This window comes from Ostrea edulis, chromosome 3, assembly GCF_947568905.1.
Source record: "Ostrea edulis chromosome 3, xbOstEdul1.1, whole genome shotgun sequence".
NCBI lineage: Eukaryota > Metazoa > Mollusca > Bivalvia > Ostreida > Ostreidae > Ostrea > Ostrea edulis.
This window is the reverse complement of record NC_079166.1, coordinates 85,404,035-85,425,025: the sequence shown is the minus strand read 5'-3', so window position 1 is coordinate 85,425,025 and position 20,991 is coordinate 85,404,035. Positions and strand designations below refer to the sequence as shown.

Here is a 20,991-nt window from a genome sequence, read left to right as displayed (position 1 = left end):
CGGTTTTACAGAGTTTTCTCTGTCGGTAGTTGTAAGTCTATTGTCCAGTTTTATGAAGTTTTCTCTGTCTGTAATTGTAAATCTATTGTCCGGTTAATTACGGAGTTTTCTTTCTCTGTCTGTAGCTGTAAGTCTGTAGTCCGGTTTTACAGAGTTTTCTTTCTGTCTGTAGTTGGTTGGTTGTGAAGAATTGGCTGATCCACAGAAAGCGGAAATTGGAACTCGCGCCACGCAGGAAGTGGAAAAGGTACTGGGTCTGTCTTAAAGGAACAGTACTGTTGTTCTATGACTGCAGTGAGGAAACGGCAGTCACCGAGGACAGCATCCCGAGGCACATCCTGGGTATGTAACACAACACACCATGACATACACTGAGTACAACACACCATGACATACACTGAGTACAACAACACACCATGACATACACTGAGTACAACAACACACCATGACACACACTGAGTACAACAACACACCATGACATACACTGAGTACAACACACCATGACATACACTGAGTACAACAACACACCATGACATACACTGAGTACAACAACACACCATGACATACACTGAGTACAACACACCATGACATACACTGAGTACAACAACACACCATGACATACACTGAGTACAACAACACACCATGACATACACTGAGTACAACAACACACAATGACATACACTGAGTACAACACACCATGACATACACTGAGTACAACAACACACCATGACATACACTGAGTACAACAACACACCATGACATACACTGAGTACAACAACACACCATGACATACACTGAGTACAACACACCATGACATACACTGAGTACAACAACACACCATGACATACACTGAGTACAACAACACACCATGACATACACTGAGTACAACAACATACCATGACATACACTGAGTACAACAACATACCATGACATACACTGAGTACAACACACCATGACATACACTGAGTACAACACACCATGACATACACTGAGTACAACAACACACCATGACATACACTGTGTACAACACACCATGACATACACTGAGTACAACAACACACCATGACATACACTGAGTACAACACACCATGACATACACTGTGTACAACACACCATGACATACACTGAGTACAACAACACACCATGACATACACTGAGTACAACAACACACCATGACATACACTGAGTACAACAACACACCATGACATACACTGAGTACAACAACACACAATGACATACACTGAGTACAACACACCATGACATACACTGAGTACAACAACACACCATGACATACACTGAGTACAACAACACACCATGACATACACTGAGTACAACAACATACCATGACATACACTGAGTACAACAACATACCATGACATACACTGAGTACAACACACCATGACATACACTGAGTACAACAACACACCATGACATACACTGAGTACAACAACACCATGACATACACTGAGTACAACAACACACCATGACATACACTGAGTACAACAACACACCATGACATACACTGAGTACAACAACACACCATGACATACACTGAGTACAACAACACACCATGACATACACTGAGTACAACAACACACCATGACATACACTGAGTACAACAACACACCATGACATACACTGAGTACAACAACACACCATGACATACACTGAGTACAACAACACACCATGACATACACTGAGTACAACAACACACCATGACATACACTGAGTACAACAACACACCATGACATACACTGAGTACAACAACACACCATGACATACACTGAGTACAACAACACACCATGACATACACTGAGTACAACACACCATGACATACACTGAGTACAACAACACACCATGACATACACTGAGTACAACAACACACCATGACATACACTGAATACAACAACACACCATGACATACACTGAATACAACAACACACCATGACATACACTGAGTACAACAACACACCATGACATACACTGAGTACAACAACACACCATGACATACACTGAGTACAACAACACACCATGACATACACTGAGTACAACAACACACCATGACATACACTGAGTACAACAACACACCATGACATACACTGAGTACAACAACACACCATGACATACACTGAGTACAACAACACACCATGACATACACTGAGTACAACAACACACCATGACATACACTGAGTACAACAACACACCATGACATACACTGAGTACAACACACCATGACATACACTGAGTACAACAACACACCATGACATACACTGAGTACAACAACACACCATGACATACACTGAGTACAACAACACACCATGACATACACTGAGTACAACAACACACCATGACATACACTGAGTACATGACGCATCACAGTATGACACATATATATATAGTGGCTCTGTATCTGTATAGCAGCATGATATAATTTCATGAAGTAACACACAATGTAATATAACATTCACTTGGTATATAAAGCAGTGAGTTCATTGTGTTTTTAAACTACAAGAAATGAAAATTACTTTGTTGTAAGCGTGAATTCATTATACGCATGGTTACTGTAGCTATGTTTTACTGTACACTGGGTATATAATGGAATATACCACAGCATTGACTGATGATTGACAGACTGTAGACAGACACTGGGGGATACTATAAGTCATGACTGAACCTTAAATATGCAGATTTACAATAAAACACTATGATCCCACCTCTATTTTGTACACCTGGGGTCCGTGTTTGCTTTTTTCATAATTTTGTATTCTTTATGGGATTTATGAGATTGAAAGCTGCTCGTTATCTTTATTTGTTCATTTTGAATACTGCATGTTGTATAAAGATATATATCCACTGTGCGTAACATTTGATTGAGATGAATATTCGAAAGTTTAAAGTAAATATTATCTTTGAATTTGTTTTCAGTGATAGAGGGAGCTATTGCACAGGCTGTTCCTGAACATCCAAAACGAGACAATATTTTTTCGGTCAGCACTGCGTTTGGAGATGCCTACCTGTTTGAAGTGAGTGTTTAGATTTACCCTGACCGGGAAACTCTAGTAGCTGTCAGTACTACTGTGTTACGACTGTGTTACCTCAGCATTTCAGATCAATTGTTTTTATATAATTTGCCTGACAGATAGCATGGAATGAAAATGTGAACAATCTGAATAACATGTGTTAGCTTATGACAGAAGTAGAATATTTTCAGGATTATCTCCAGATTGAGTGATAATGTATTTATGTGGTTCTTTGTCTCTTCATCCATCTGTCTGTCTGTCTTTCTGTCTGTTCATCTTTTTGTCTGTTCACCCATCTGTCTGTCTTTCTCTCTGTTCATCCATCTGTCTGTCTATTCATCTGTCTGTTCATCCATCTGTCTGTCTGTCTTTCTGTCTGTTCATCTTTTTGTCTGTCTATTCATCTATCTGTCTATTCATTTGTCTGTTCATTGATCTGTCTGTTGGTCTTGTTGTCCTTCTGTCTCTGTCTATCTGCCTGTCTGTCTGTCTATCCGCAACTTTCACTTTGGTCATACAGTGGAGCCCCGTTATTACGTTTCTCAATTTTTCACAATAAAATAATGTAATACCGGGAACAACATAATAAGTGTTGCTAGTGAAATCTCAATAACAACATCACTTACAAATCATATTCTCCGTTATACGGTGGAGGGGCGTGTGTGTAAATTTTTCTTTATTCTGTTCCCTTGTTTTAAAAACTTTGACATTTTAAATTATTTACAACTTATCTTAAATGTCCGTATTTCTTCATAACATTATTCTGTCTTTTCCTTATTACTGGTTTCCTTGTTTTTAAAACTTTGACACTGAAAACTTTTTTAATTTTATGATCAGTGTGCCTAGACTTAAACCACCACTGATCACACAAAAGAAATACGATGTTTGTTTCTATGTCACAGAATAAAGTTATGAATTTTGTTTTGTTTATTTCTAAAATGCCCAACTGTCTATCAAAATAAATGTTTTACAGGGATGAGATTAATTAAGTGTTATTTAGTTGTTGATCCATGGCTTTGATTTAAGGATCAAGCAGGTCTGTCAAGGAGTGATCAGTCATGGGTCACTAATCTCTTAACAGATCTAGGAAATTTATACACTGATACTAGCCCGGGGCAGTCATGCATCACTAACAGATCTAGGAAATTTATACACTGATACTTAGGCCCAGGGCAGTCATGCGTCACTAACAGATCTAGGAAATTTATACACTGATACTAGCCCAGGGCAATCATGCATCACTAACAGATCTAGGAAATTTATACACTGATACTAGCCTAGGGCAGTCATGCATCACTAACAGATCTAGGAAATTTATACACTGATACTAGCCCAGGGCAGTCATGCATCACTAACAGATCTAGGAAATTTATACATCGATACTAGGCCAGGGCAGTCATGGGTCACTAACAGATCTAGGAAATTTATACACTGATACTAGCCTAGGGCAGTCATGGGTCACTAACAGATCTAGGAAATTTATACACTGATACTAGCCCAGGGCAGTCATGGGTCACTAACAGATCTAGGAAATTTATACACTGATACTAGCCCAGGGCAGTCATGGGTCACTAACAGATCTAGGAAATTTATACACTGATACTAGCCCAGGGCAGTCATGCGTCACTAACAGATCTAGGAAATTTATACATCGATACTAGCCCAGGGCAGTCATCCATCACTAATCGCTTAACAGATCTAGGAAATTTATACACTGATACTAGCCCAGTGCAGTTCAGGTGTAAACAGCTGCTTGTCGTGATTATCTTAATCAACATCCCAGGGGTTCATAAAGGGTTTTTTTGTCAAAATTTTTACAAGGTAATACTAAAGTTGCAGCATCTTGGGAGAAAATATCACCATGTCTATTTTATATGGGTGTGTTTTTGCTTTATAGTTCAACTTAATAAGTGATCTATTGTAATAAAACATGAAGGTAAAAACGAGGCTACACTGTAACTTTCAGTTTCAACTATACAAGGTGGATTTCTCATGTTCAGTGAACTGAGATGTTGACATGGAAATATAAGGTCAAGGTCATATGATCAAGTGATGATTAGGTTGAATTAGGAATTGACAACAGTTAAAAAAGATTAGTATTTCACTAATCAGAATAAGAATAATTTTTTGCAAACAAATTTCCTTTTCCATGTTTGTATTTTGTGTATTTCAAATGATCTCATGGAATATCTGTGGATTAAGACATAGAAAGCTTGTTTCAATGAGAGTAAATCGTGAGTAGCATAGTGGTTAACACACCCTCTTCTCACCGCTGCGACCCGAGTTTGATCTCCGTGATCGGCAGTGGTTGTATGTGAGGGGGTATGGTGGTTGCCTGCTCGGACATGTTGGTTTCCTCCGGGTACTCTGGTTTCGTCCCACATAATGACGCCCAAGAGTGAACATGGTTGCATGTCTGTAAATATAGCTAGTATATAGCCAATGTTCATTGTTGTTTATACGTGTCTGACTTTGAAAATAAAGATTATCATTATCTATACTTGACTGTGAATCAGTGCTGTATTATCATCCGCAGGCGACGTCTCCCATGGAACAGGAGAGCTGGATCTGTTCTGTTCATTCCGCCTGTGCGTCCTCGTTCGCTCGGCAACATGGGAAGGACAACACGCTACGGCTGATGAAGAGGGAACTCCACAAACTGGAGACCAACATAGACATTGTAGGTATCAAAGGCATGGGCCATTTAGCAAGGAGGCCTTCTGGGCAGTTTATCTGCTGATTTTCTCTTTTGACACATCTAGAATATGTCCTGAATGAAAATGTAGTTTAGAGTTAAAAAAATAACTTTCTTGTGCTGAATGATAGTAAAAATAAATATAAAAAGCTTAGTTTCTTGTCTATTTGTTAGATTTGGGTGGGTTGCTTTTTGTTAAAAATATTGATTAAAAAATCCAAATTTACTGAATGAATAGATATAAACATAGATTGTTCCTAGTCATTCAAGATTAAGTTTCATTTTGATCATGTTAATCTCAGTACTTTACAGATAAGCTTGTATTCATTAATGTTTTTTGCTGTTTATCTGTTGTAGGATCTGAAGATGAGAAAGATGGCCGAACTCCAGCTGACAGTCGTTAAGGACCCCAGGAGTCGTCAAGCCATCATTAGACAGATCAGCCAATGGGAGGAGAACCTGGAGAAGCTATTTATAGAACAGTACCGGTTCCGCTGCTACATTGCTTCGCTTCAAGGAACGGAGCTCCCGAACCCCAAGGTATCATATTTCAAAGGTCAGCGGTAAATAAAAACACTTTGTACGATGTGTCAAAGGTCAGCTGTACATATATTGCAGATATGTGTAGGTAGACATGATGCTATGATTTGTTCAGACAGGCATTGGGCTATGATCATTCCGGACTGCATTGTGTTAAGGCATGGGACTATTATGAATCTAAGCATGGGGCTGTCTTAAGTTTAGGCTTAGGGCTGTGAACAGTGTAGGCTTAGGGCTGTGAACAGTTTAGGTTTGGGCTATAATTAGTTTAGGCTTAGGGCTGAGAACAGTTTAGGCTTGGGCTATAATTAGTTTAAGCTTATGGCTGTGAACAGTTTAGTCTTAGGGCTGTGAACAGTTTAGGCTTGGGCTATAATTAGTTTAGGCTTAGGGCTGTGAACAGTTTAGGTTTGGGCTATAATTAGTTTAGGCTTAGGGCTGTGAACAGTTTAGGCTTGGGCTATAATTAGTTTAGGCTTGAATCTGTCACAGTGATCAGTTTAGGCTTGGTTAATTCTAATATCTTGGACTTCAACGTCATGATCAAGCAGTGACCTTTACCACCTGACCTTGGACCTACCTGTCAAGAGCTGTGACCTGTACTCTCTGTCTTTCTTCTATTTTTAGGTCCTGCTTGGCAGTGCGTCTAAGATGACTAAATCCAGTCTGGGTCGCCTGGGTGTTTTTACCGTGACATCGTTTCATGCTTTGGTGGCAGCAAGAAAACCGTTGACTGTCCCTAACATTTACGGAAAGGGAAAACACCAGGGTGGAATGTTGTCTCCGAAGGGTGATGGAACATTCAGATATCATCGACGGACGATGCACCACCACAGTCCCAGCACTCAGTAAGTAACACCACCACAGTCCCAGCACTCAGTAAGTAACACCACCACAGTCCCAGCACTCAGTAAGTAACACCACCACAGTCCCAGCACTCAGTAAGTGACACCACCACAGTCCCAGCACTCAGTAACACCACCACAGTCCCAGCACCCAGTAACACCACCACAGTCCCAGCACTCAGTAACACCACCACAGTCCCAGCACTCAGTAAGTGACACCACCACAGTCCCAGCACTCAGTAACACCACCACAGTCCCAGCACTCAGTAACACCACCACAGTCCCAGCACTCAGTAAGTGACACCACCACAGTCCCAGCACTCAGTAACACCACCACAGTCCCAACACTCAGTAAGTGACACCACCACAGTCCCAACACTCAGTAAGTGACACCACCACAGTCCCAGCACTCAGTAACACCACTACAGTCCCAGCACTCAGTAAGTGACACCACCACAGTCCCAACACTCAGTAAGTAACACCACCACAGTCCCAACACTCAGTAACACCACCACAGTCCCAGCACTCAGTAAGTGACACCACCACAGTCCCACCACTCAGTAACACCACTACAGTCCCAGCACTCAGTAACACCACCACAGTCCCACCACTCAGTAAGTGACACCACCACAGTCCCACCACTCAGTAACATCACCACAGTCCCAGCACTCAGTAAGTGACACCACCACAGTCCCAGCACTCAGTAACACCACCACAGTCCCAGCACTCAGTAAGTAACACCACCACAGTCCCAGCACTCAGTAAGTAACACCACCACAGTCCCAGCACTCAGTAAGTGAAACTACCACAGTCCCAACACTCAGTAACACCACCACAGTCCCAACACTCAGTAAGTGAAACCACCACAGTCCCAGCACTCAGTAAGTAACACCACCACAGTCCCAGCACTCAGTAAGTAACACCACAGTCCTAGCACTCAGTAACACCACCACAGTCCCAGCACTCAGTAAGTAACACCACCACAGTCCCAACACTCAGTAAGTGAAACCACCACAGTCCCAGCACTCAGTAAGTAACACCACAGTCCCAGCACTCAATAAGTGAAACCATGGTCTTGTGTGACTCACTGTACGGCTGCAGTCAATTAATGTGTGGGAGGGACATTTTTTCATCAAAGAAAGTTTGTAATACTTGTGAAATTGAACTAATGATGAATACACTTAGGAAATTTTGTGAATGTTTTTTAAGTCATAAGTAACAGTAAGCATTACAGGAGATGATTTTTTTGCGATATCATGAACATGTACCAGTAATCTTGTTAAATTGCATTAAAATGAAATTGAAATTCTTGGGAATAGAAACTGTTCTATATGGTACAAATTGGGAGACTGAATAGGATTGCTTGAAGCAGAATTAAAATTCATTTCTCATGTGAAAGTTTTTACAGTAGGATATGGGTTAAATGAAGTTGTATACTTAATCATATACAACATGGATCAGTATTGTCATCAGGTTCCTCCCTATTAGTCCATTAAAACAGCCCCCCCCCCCCCACCACCACCACCACCACCACTGTTTAAAGCTGTTTCCTTTGTTTTTTGTGTATGTGGTTCTAGGGATGGATGGAGAATTCATTGTTTCGCTTCATTTGATTTCAGTGCTGTGTATAAGGCCACAGATATAGACGAGGTGGTAGCTGACCTCTATATGGACAGTCCGGAAAATCTCTCAACCGTGTCTGATGGAGGATCGCTGTCTGAAACAGTGGCACTGCCCAACAACCAGGTAATAAAAACGAAGGTGGAGGAGGAATTGCTTTTTAGTGTCCTTATAATTAGATTGAAGGTCCGAGGAAATATTGTTTTGGTTTGTCTCCTAAAACTTTTATCCATGTTGAACTTTAACCTTGATTATAACCCTTAATTATTCAAGGCAAAGTGGCTCCTCACTTGATGAAGTGAAAGGTCAAGGTCAATGTTCTGTGATTATTTAAGGTGAAGGTCACCCATCAGTCATCACACGTTGAAGTGAAGATATGCAATAGAGAGGGCGTGCTTTGATATCATACAGATTGTGACAGAAATGTCTGGGTATTTGCCAGTGTGTGAGCTAGTGGTTTGATGATAAAAATTACTGTCCTGTTTTGAATGTGATTGTGTTAAATGTGACAGACATTAATAGTTAACACAAGGTCACACACAGTCACATGTCAACTGTATGGCAGTATTTTATGCTTTAAAATGATGGAAGAGACTGGTTTTCAAACTTGAGGGTAGACGTTATTTAAGAAGTCACTGTATTTTGTGATGACTATACAATGCTTAACTATATATATATATGTAACAGCCAATCCCCCCCCCCCCTTAGATTCCCTCTCTGTGATGTTGTCATTGTTATAATTTACAATGCCAATCCAAGGACATTTAATCTACCCAAGGTCAAACTTTTTCTCAGAACACATCCTACACAATTAATAGACTACACAATAAATTGATATAAACTGTGATTTCATGGGTCTGAAATTACAGAAATTTCACCCCAACATAACAATTAAGTACCGAATAATCAGCCTGGCTAGCCCGAGGGCTGATTTCACATCGCTGGTCAGGTAATTTGTCCTGAGAATGAGTGGACAATAAAGACTATGTGTCCGGCCTTGTTCATAACAGATGTAGTGTGGGGTCATTAGTGGAGAATGAGGGACATCTGACAGAGAGAGCGATATGATGAGGTAATGATCGACACATTGTGTGCCGAGAGACGGAGAGGTCTTCATGTATTGATAGATGGAATGCATGTTTTTACAGTCATATTTTGTGACTTCCAGGGGTTGGGCTGCAATCATATTTTGTGATTTTCATTTGCAATCATGTTAAATGTAGGTTATATTGAGTTACAATCATGTTTTGTGACTTTGGGTTACAGTTATGTTTTGTGACTTTGGGTCTGTTATTTAATAGTGTTTTTGGATTAACCCACCCTGTGCGAGGAGTTTTATTGTTTTCATGGATGAGTAAGTAAAAAATGTATTTCATTTAAATCTTGCATTTTTTTTTACTCTGATGGTTGAATAAAAACAATTTATTTATTTTATAAGATTTATTTTTCTGATTACATTCCAATTATCCTTATCTGCTATGATCATGGATCAAAAGATGTAAAATAAATCATTGAGAATGTATTATTAATTTATATTGATGTATTTATTGCATAGATTAAAACAAGGCAGAACTTTGAAATGAAAGAAAGAAATATACCCACCACTTAATCTTCATGTGTTTTACTCTAGAGGAGTAAAATATTAATGCAGTCGGATTAATCTTTAAGATTCTGACTAGGAGAAAAATAAATTCTTTGAGTAAAATATCAACACAGTCAGATTAATCTTCTAATCAAAGATTCTGACAATGAGTAGAATATTAATGCAGTCAAATTGCGGCCTGCCTGATATTTGTTACATGTATTTTGGACTGAGGTATATATAGCTGTCGCCTTGATGAATGCCTTGTTGTGGAGCTCTTGAATAATAATGAATTTTGACGATGGATTAGCGTTTAGCTATAACATTCTTCATGTCCTTAGCCAGAGTGGAAGCGTAGATCATGATTATTGTATGGGGATTTATGTGGTTTGGATGCATGTTGTGTGAGGCATTGTGGGTAATTAAAGGTTGTAATGTGTAATAATTGTTACCGTGGAAAATGATGACCTTTGCAGGACAAAAAATTAACCTGCAGTGCAGTTATGACCAACTGGAGACTATCGTGAGCTCAGACAGGGAAGAAATTCTGAGGACATCAGATAGCTTGGGGAGAGGGGGGAGGGGGTTCTGAAGACATCAAATAACTTCATGCGGGATGGGGGTCGACATGGAATAACTTCTGGGGGGGGGGGGGGGGGGGGGGGTGTCTGAAGACATGAAATAACTTTGGGGGCACTGTCTCTCTCCTGAGGATATTTGTATGTTGTTAGTCTTTACGGTGTATATATCCATGAATGCCTGTGATTTTAGATCTTTATTCATTTATAGTATCAAGGTTTCAGCTGATTTATTGTAATATATTACTCTGTAGCTTGGTATAGTAAAATATCGGTAAATTTTTTTTCAGACACTTTTAATTAAGGTTGACAAACGTAGCACTGCTCAAGATCTTCTGGAATCTGTCTGCAGCCAACGGCAACTTGATCCTCTGGACCACTACGTACGCATCACGCAGGCTGACACCCCCCCTAATACATACATCGTACTGGACCCCAAGGACAACATTAAAAATATGGTGAGTAGGGAGTAAAGTGAAAGTGTTTGAGAAAGTGAAAGTTGTATATAATGGTCATTAATTGCAGCACAGAGCGATTGAAGGAAAATCTGATCATCTTAATGAAATCAAACAGCACAATGAGAATCAGGAACAATTATTGTAAAGGTCAAGTCTTAAGGTGAATATTGTGGTGGATCCATAGAAGTGAGATTAGAATTAACCATCACAGTATTGTATCATTATTATTATTTTTATTACAATACCATTATTAGGAATAATTATGTTTGATTAGTAATGAGAGTGATGAATGTTTTTCTTCAGAAGTACGAATCTATTGAGGTGTGTCAGAAGTCTGTCATACAACTTCATCTCACCAAATCATCGGGCGACACCGAGTTTGGCTTTACGGTGGAGGCGGAGCTTGCTGAGGATTTTGAAAGAGACGATGAACTTCGCCTCTACATCAGTCAGGTGACACCCGGAAGTGTGGCTCACAGAAGTCGTAAGTTCTCTGACACACAGAAGTCATAAGTTCTCTGTCACACACAAGCTTGGTTATTTCTCAGATTTCAAAATAGCAGAAGTATAGTCGACTCAGAAAAGTGCACCAACATGTAGTCTGCACAATATTTCTGTTGTTTACATGTACAGAGCTCTCAAACAGTTGTATGTGAATTCACAAATCTGATCTTGTAGACATTTCTGGTATACGTGTAAACACCGCTAAAATGATTTATAAAAAATCTATAGTCAACTGATATTTGTTCAATTTTTGTTTAATATAGCTTCAGAATCAGTATTGTGTCAACACAGCATTATTCTAGATTAAGTTATAACATCTTTGAATTTCTCTGTTGATTAGAGCTGAGTGTCGGAGATGAGATTCTAGTCATTAATGGAAAAATCGTTTCGGAGTTGGACATGGTGTACGTCGAAACTCTGCTCCACGAATCAAAGGCACTAGTCATTACAGTCAGGTCCCTGAAGACCAATCACAGCACAGCAGCCATCAGTGGGAACCAATCAGAAATTAGCAATATGATGTGTCCTCCACCCCCCTCACAATCACGTATTCCCGAGAATGTCATCGAAAATATCACAGTGCCATCACCACAAGGTCAGGGCCTTCTCCCTCTCTCTTTCTCCCTCTCTCTCTCTCTCTCTCTCTCTCTCTCTCTCTCTCTCTCTCTCTTGGAGACGGAAGGTTACAGAATTATTCAAAAGTTACAGGCAGGAAAAGCTTTATAGGGTTTATTCTGTTTATGTTTAATTCACCTGTGTTTTTTCTGATCAGAATTATTTTGTTGTAGTAGTGAATTTTTCATAGTAGCGAACTTCTCCTGTACCATTCAACCAATTTCACTGAAATTTAGCAAACAATCATCCTTGGGTGATGAGGAATATCTGGTTGGTTTACCAGGGAAGATGATTAGGAATAGTGAGATAAATAAATCTTCACAAGAACTACTGAACCACACAGAAATATGCAGGAGATCTTCATTATTTACTGCAGATTCAACTTGATTTCTTCAAGCATTCTTGTGTGCACCATTAGTATCAATTCAGGTTTTCATGAACCCCTGAGTCAAGGTGGGGGCACAATAAAGATCTAAATTTTAACTTTTGAAAATGTTGCAATATTTTTTATAGTTTGTGAATTAAATGTGAAAGAATTCTGATGTTAATAAATTCAGTTTTGCTAACTTCATAATCTCTGGGTCATGATGGGGTCAAGTTGGGGTTAGGCAGGGGCCAGGTTGGGGTCTGACTGGGTTTAGGCTGGGGTCAGGTTGGGATATAAGCTTTCATTTTATTAATGTCCCAGGCAGAGTCTTTTACTTCGGCATGGACAAGGTGACTCAGATGAGTTTTGTGACTCACAGATCTCTAATTGGAAGATTGGTTATGTAGCAGTTAGTTTCTAGAATTAGTTATGTAGCAGTTAGTTTCTAGAATTAGTTATGTAGCAGTTAGTTTCTAGAATTAGTTATGTAGCAGTTAGTTTCTAGAATTAGTTATTTAGCAGTTAGTTTCTAGAATTAGTTATGTAGCAGTTGGTTTCTAGAATTAGTTATGTAGCAGTTAGTTTCTAGAATTAGTTATGTAGCAGTTAGTTTCTAGAATTAGTTATGTAGCAGTTAGTTTCTAGAATTAGTTATGTAGCAGTTAGTTTCTAGAATTAGTTATTTAGCAGTTAGTTTCTAGAATTAGTTATGTAGCAGTTAGTTTCTAGAATTAGTTATGTAGCAGTTAGTTTCTAGAATTAAAAATGCAGTGACATTTGTATTACAGAGAGCTGTTGCCATGACGACATGGATTGTCACAGAAAGCCTGGTTCCCTACCTGACTTAGCTGGTTCTCAGATTGACCAACTAATCAAGGTAAAGATTGAAAAATCACATATGATTATTTAATGTTGTTCACTTTTCTTTATAGCAGTTATAATCCACGGAAGTAAAATTAAGTTGGTGCAATAGGAATATCTTATCAATTCATCTATCTTCTGGCTCTGTCCATCCACTTGTGTTCATCCTATTGTCTGTTCATCTTATGTTTTTCTTTCTATCCATCCATCTTTCTATCTTTCTGTTCATCCATTTTTCTGTCTAACTCCTGCTTTTCTATTTGTCTGTTCATCCATTTATGTGTCTGTCCATCTGTCAGTCCATCTTCTGTCATTCCAACATACTGTATTTTATGTTTGGACCAAAATTTTATTGTGGGGAGACATTATGAGGTCATATTTATAAAAAAAAATGTTTCACAATATGTGATGTCTCTTAATGAAGGTCATTTTGTCAAGGTCATTAGTAGAAAAAGAAAAGTACAACTTTTTGTCTGAAATGGGGAGATGTTAGAAGATTATAGTTAGCCCAAAGAAGTTGTATGATGATTTAAGAGTGAGTCATGACGCTGTCTCTGGATCATGAAAGGTGAAGATAATGAACAGTGATCAATCTCTTAACTCCTACAAGCAATACAAAATAGATAGTTGGGCAAACACGGACCCCTGGACACACCAGAGGAGGGATCAGGTGCCTAGGAGTAGTAAGCATCCCCTGACAACCGGTCACACCCACCGTGAGCCCTATATCTTGATCAGGTAAACAGAGTCATTCGTAGTCAAAATCAGTGTGTCAAGAACAGCCTAACAATCGGCATGAAACACGTCAGACAGCATTTGTCCCAATGATAGGTTGTATTGGCAATTAATTTTTAGAAATTCAAAGTCGTTGATCAGAAAAGTACAGAAAAAGCATTTCTCTCTGTTGTAACTTAATGATGGGTCACATCAGAAGGTGTACAATATATAAAGGTTATGTTCAAGCAAACAGTGTGCCATGACCTTGGATGGTCAAGGTCACTAGTGAAATCAGCTCACAAATCCTCTGTAAGAAGCTCAGGTTTGGCACAATAGTTGCTTAGATGACCAGAAATTGAGTTCTGACCTTGAACCTTTGATCAAGGTCACAATTTAATAAATTATGAATAGTTGTCTAGACCATAATGTTTTAATTGTGCCATCTATATGCTAAATGATTTGTGTGCCTTTTCCTCGTATAAAACTTGGATGACTCTTGAGATCCGGGGTTTCTCCTCGAGAGGTTTGGAGTGTTCTAGTTATTTTTATATCGTGTAACCTTAATTGTGAATGTTTTTGGATTTATTCATTTAGAATGCGGAGCAGGTGACGGCAATTTGTCGGACTGGGAGTGAACCCAATGTGTTAGATAGTCACGTCCACCATAACTCCAAACCGTTGTCTGAGGCCCAGAAACTTCGCAAAGTCATCATGGAACTCATTGAAACGGAGAGGGCATATGTCAAGGTCAGTAGAAACTTGTTTAAACAGTCAGGACTAGATGGTCATTTCAGGATTCTGTTGGAAATTTCTGGTCAATGTCTACTTTCTGTTTTGATTGTTTGTTAATCATTTTCATTTCAGGTCAATGTCTACTTTCTGTTTTGACTATCTGATATTTCAGGTCAATGTCTAGTTTATGTTTTGACTATCTGTTAATTATTGTCATTTCTGGTCAATATCTACTTTCTATTTTAAGTATCTATTAATTATTGTTGTTTCTGATCAATATCTACTTTCTGTTTTGATTATCTGTTGATTATTGTAAGTTGTCCCTCTAGGAGTATATTTGAATGGCTGTTCATTTCAATCAACTTGTCATGTTAAGCTGCATGTGCATGTTTTTCCTCTCTTGTTCTGAATGAGTTGTTCCCCTTGAATATTGTGGATTGTCAAGGTATATAGTTTTATTGGGATGAGTTGTTCCCCTTGAATATTGTGGACTGTCACAGTATACAGTTTTATTGAGATGAGTTGTTCTCCTTGAATATTGTTGACTATTTGATTATTGTATGATATCATAGTTCTATTTTTGCTGGTGTTTTTATTAAGTGATTTCACAGAATGTTGTAAATAAAATTGTTGTAGTCTCCACATAATACATTCAAAGTTTTGGATGCTATTGAAGACTGATTTATTCCCCTTTGTCATTGCTAGCTGAGTTATCCCCCCCTTGTGATTTTGGTTATGACACTCATTTTACAACAGATAGGCCAAGGTTAGATTCCGGTGCCGGTTCAAACCCAAGACATTTAACAAAAATAACTACCCTTCCTTCACCAAGCACCGACAGTAGAAGTGAAAGTCGCAGATCTTTCAGATTTGACCTTATAAGCAGGGGTCTTGTGTTACTGTAGGCATATTGTCACAATAAGTAACCCTCACTGCTATGACCTTGGGTGCTATGTGTAGGTCAAAATTTGTGGCATGTCAGCTGAAGTTATTCTCTTTTACATTGCTGAGTTATTCCCCTTTAAATTGCTATCAGAGTTATTCCCTTTAAATTGCTATCCGAGTTATTCCCCTTTGAATTGCTATCTGAGTTATTTCCCTTTACATTTCTGAGTTATTCCCCTTTACATTGCTGAGTTATTTCCCTTTACATTTCTGACTGAGTTATTCCCCTTTAAATTGCCGACCGAATTATTCCCCTTTATATTACTGACTGAGTTACATTGCTGTCTGAGTTACATTGCTGTCTGAGTTACATTGCTGACTGGGTTCTCCTTTTTGATAGCTAACTGAGACATGTCTCTTTCTGTATACAAGAGTAGTTTCCTTTCTGAATACAAGAGTGGTTTCCCTCTCTGAATACAAGAGTGGTTTCCCTCTCTGAATACAAGAGTGGTTTCCCTTTCTGAATACAAGAGTGGTTTTCCTCTCTGAATACAAGAGTGGTTTCCCTTTCTGAATACAAGAGTGGTTTCCCTCTCTGAATACAAAAGTGGTTTCCCTTTCTGAATACAAGAGTGGTTTCCCTCTCTGAATACAAGAGTGGTTTCCCTTGCAGGATCTGAACTGTCTGACGGAGCAGTACCTTATGCCGTTACAGTCAGCCACGTTTCTGACGTCGGGAGAAATTCAGCAGCTGTTTGGAAACATACAGGAGATTGTTACCTTTCAGCAGCAGTTTCTGATTAGTCTGGAGGAAGCCATTCAACTGCAGGGTGAATTCTTCCAAAGCGAAGATCCCAAGGTCTTTAGGGTAGGTGAAGGTTATTATGTTGCCATGGGGACACATTTTAATTTGTAAGAACATGAGTTTACTTTTTAAGGGTAGGGGCATTGACACATTTAAGCAAAAATGGTGATCAATATATTAAGGAATGCATAAACAGTGTAATATGCTTATAGCTGGATTCATCTTAAATATAATTTGTTATATCTGATGAGTTCAGAATATGTTTTAAAACTAGAGAGAATAAAAATCACTTTGTTGTAAGCGTGAATTCATTATAAGCGTGTTTACTATAACTGTGTTTTACTGTAAGTGTGAATTCATTATAAGCGTGTTTGCTATAACTGTGTTTTACTGTAAGTGTGAATTCATTATAAGCGTGTTTGCTATAACTGTGTTTTACTGTAAGTGTGAATTCATTATAAGCGTGTTTGCTATAACTGTGTTTTACTGTAAGTGTGAATTCATTATAAGCGTGTTTACTATAACTGTGTTTTACTGTAAGTGTGAATTCATTATAAGCGTGTTTGCTATAACTGTGTTTTACTGTAAGTGTGAATTCATTATAAGTGTGTTTGCTGTAACCATACTTTTCTGTGTTAATATCACAACACGCCTCTCACCTTGTTTCACTAAATTCAGAATCTAACAGTGTTTTAATGTTATTTAATTCTGACACTTAACGACAGTGTTTGAATATAGTTTACAAAAGTTATAGAGTGATACACACAGTAAGTAAGAGATCTGGAAAATAACAAAATGTAGAATGAGATTGTGGATAATCACTAACATGGGTACACAGCCTCCGGAATGAAGGAGATTTATGTCAACAAACATAGCACATATATAGTATGATGAAGACAATCACATGAAATGTCAGAAAAGTTACCAACAATGTGAAAAGAAAAGAATTTCTTTTGACGCAGTTTTGTACAGTATATACAATTATTTTTAACTATAAATAAAGCACACAGAATAAAGCCTGTGAATGATTAAGATCATGTGAGTGATTTGAAATGATATATTAATATAAAATATTTCATGAAGAAAAAATACAACTCATACAGATAGAGATAGAAAGATAGAAATATAAAGATAGAGATTGAAAGATAGAAAGATGTACAGAGATTGCTCTGAGGAATTTGCACCATAATTATGAACACAATAAAAGAACCATAACTCTATTATTTCAAACGCATTGCAGGACCTGGAGCTAAGGGTATGTTGAGGAATCGGTGTCTAGTTTACTATGTAGCAATATTTACCCGTATATCCATTTTATTTCTTAATGTACAGAAAATGACCCCAGATTCTGTTATTGCTATATATATATATATATATATATATATATATATATATATATATAGTCATACAGTACAATTACCTCTCATATGTTGTACGTAGGAGTTTGTGTTGTGTCACGGATGAGTCTAATTGTTTCAAGCATTCATTTTTCACAAGATACATGTAGTTCCAGGGACCTAATGTCTGTGTGCATGTGTGCATGAATTCATATATCTATCTATGTTGTGAACATCGTTGAAAAAGTTCCGCTTGACCTGTCAGTCTCATACAAAGAGTATAAACAGGCAAGGTGTACCAAAGAAATGGGTCAGTTTTCTTATAGGGAGATGAAAGGTTAAGGTCATTAAGATCAGCGTCAGTAATGATCTTTTTCACTCTGACTGTATTGTAGACGTCATTGTAATTTGCTTGTTCAGTTTCACACTTGTCATCAGGTGACCAGAGAAAAAAGCTTATTGACTTAATAAAGAACATTAGGTCAAAGGTCAGGGACAAAATAGATTGAAATTTAGCACATTTCCTGATGAAATTTAATGCTAGTGACTGACAGGTATATCTGTTTTTAAAAGCTTTGGTTCTTTGCATTCATGTGAAATATCAGGTTGTATTATTTTATATCTATTGCTTTCATGTACAATATACATGTAACGGTGCTAGCTGTGCATTTATGTGTAGTATTGTGTACTGTAACCTCACATTTATTTATAGAATGCAATAAATGTTCCCAAGAGAGTGGTGCTCACGAACTCTACAGATGTTCATGCAAAAGTGGTGCTCACAAACCCTACAAATGTTCACAAGAAAGTGGTGCTCACAAACCCTACAAATGTTCACAAGAAAGTGGTGCTCACAAACCCTACAAATGTTCAAAAGAAAGTGGTGCTCACAAACCCTACAAATGTTCACAAGAAAGTGGTGCTCACAAACCCTACAAATGTTCACAAGAGAGTGGTGCTCACGAACTCTACAGATGTTCACACAAAAGTGGTGCTCACAAACCCTACAAATGTTCACACGAAAGTGGTGCTCACAAACCCTACAAATGTTCACAAGAGAGTGGTGCTCACGAACTCTACAGATGTTCACACAAAAGTGGTGCTCACAAACCCTACAAATGTTCACACGAAAGTGGTGCTCACAAACCCTACAAGTGTTCACAAGAAAGTGGTGCTCACAAACCTTACAAATGTTCACAAGAAAGTGGTGCTCACAAACCATACAAATGTTCACAAGAAAGTGGTGCTCACAAAGCCTGCAAATGTTCACAAGAAAGGGGTGCTCACAAACTCTGCAAATTTTACTTGCACACAAATTAGAGTATTAATATCATGAATGAAGTAGATGATGTCAGGAAAAAAAGTTCAAAAAGAACCAACAGACATTGATTGCTGGTACAACCAGTACCTACAATTAGGGAGCTTTACTCTTCACAGTCACTGGTACAACCAGTACCTACAATTAGGGAGCTTTACTCTTCACAGTCTGTCTCTGGCAGCTTCAAGAATTTCAAAGTCTTTGTCAGTTATGAAAGCTTTTGTAAATGCATGGGGTCACATGATACATATATTGTAGTTGTGTCAATGAATCATGCATTTAAGTGATGTATACAGTGAAACCTTGGTATTCTGGATGTGAAATTCACATGATGTATCTGAGGGCAGTATGTTTCTCTAATTTTGCAGGCATGGTTTCCGTTCAAACACGGATTTAGTGTGAGTTCATTTGCACAACTATAACTTGGATGACGGCTTCATGAAGCTTTTCTTGATAATTCTGTTCAGCTTTCATATACATGTAGTATCAGCATCATAGCCACCACGCTTTAATAATCAGAGAAAGAGGGGGATTGGTGTAGCAAAAGAAGGGGAATTTGCAAAGAATTATATAAAACAAAACATTAATTTTTAGGGAGCTGGAAATAATGCTAAAATAACAAATATTTGGAGGATGTTGTCCTCCATTTGATGGGGGTGGGGTGAGTCGACAACTGTCTGAGTGTACAATATATGTACATGGAAAATTATTTCTTGTAATGCATTAAATTATTTTGTTTCTAAACATGCATTATGTTACTAGTTAATGAAATTTGATGTTCAATATTTAGGGTCACTCAAGAAATCTAAGAGAGCATTCTGTATGTCAAGTTTGACAATTAATATCTGTGTGAATTCATTGGCTAAACCTCTTACGTGCTGTTTTCCTGATACCAATATAGTTTTGTAAAGACATACAGCACGACTAACTGTCAAATGCAGGAAGAAGGGTATTTAAATGTGATGAGTGGGGGGGGGGGGGTATCCCTGTGTGGGGAGGGGTACACTTGTACTGATGTGTGGGGGAGGATTACTCCTGTCTGATGTGTTAGGGTTGGTACAAGTGTGTTGTGTTGGGGGTATGGGTTCTTGAACTGTGGGAAGAGGAATAGTCATGCACAGAGATACTGTCTTTGTATATATTGTGCTTCCTATCATGTAATGCGTGTTTACAGTAATGGAATATATATATATCTGTTTCTAAATCATGTTGAAAAGCCTGGAGTATGTTCCCAATATTACACATGGAGTATGTTGTATACCCAGTGTTTACATGGAGTATGTTGTATACCCAGTGTTTACATGGAGTATGTTATATACCCAGTGTTTACATGGAGTATGTTATATACCCAGTGTTTACATGGAGTATGTTGTATTCCCAGTGTTTACATGGAGTATGTTATATACCCAGTGTTTACATGGAGTATGTTGCATACCCAGTGTTTACATGGAGTATGTTATATACCCAGTGTTTACATGGAGTATGTTGTATTCCCAGTGTTTACATGGAGTA

General features: G+C 38.3%; 1 protein-coding gene across 12 annotated transcripts in view; it reads left to right on the top strand.

The window, feature by feature from the left end:
• LOC125672968 (protein still life, isoform SIF type 1-like) overlaps window positions 1-20,991 on the top strand; it is a 74,723-nt gene that overhangs the window by 43,665 nt on the left and 10,067 nt on the right. For 9 of the 12 annotated variants that reach the window (XR_008801332.1, XR_008801331.1, XM_056159252.1 and 6 more), the window contains 13 exons: window positions 173-342; window positions 2,926-3,023; window positions 5,557-5,700; window positions 6,073-6,255; window positions 6,883-7,103; window positions 8,720-8,846; window positions 11,171-11,338; window positions 11,642-11,822; window positions 12,183-12,437; window positions 13,613-13,701; window positions 14,997-15,149; window positions 16,693-16,887; window positions 18,065-18,079. Coding sequence is in view for 10 of the 12 variants with exons in the window: in XM_056159252.1 (XP_056015227.1) it covers window positions 173-342; window positions 2,926-3,023; window positions 5,557-5,700; window positions 6,073-6,255; window positions 6,883-7,103; window positions 8,720-8,846; window positions 11,171-11,338; window positions 11,642-11,822; window positions 12,183-12,437; window positions 13,613-13,701; window positions 14,997-15,149; window positions 16,693-16,887; window positions 18,065-18,079 (1,999 nt within the window). In the remaining 2 variants the exon portion in view is untranslated. The remainder of the gene's footprint in view (window positions 1-172; window positions 343-2,925; window positions 3,024-5,556; window positions 5,701-6,072; window positions 6,256-6,882; window positions 7,104-8,719; window positions 8,847-11,170; window positions 11,339-11,641; window positions 11,823-12,182; window positions 12,438-13,612; window positions 13,702-14,996; window positions 15,150-16,692; window positions 16,888-18,064; window positions 18,080-20,991) is intronic. The other 3 variants (XM_056159256.1, XM_056159253.1, XM_056159261.1) reach the window with 1 other exon arrangement.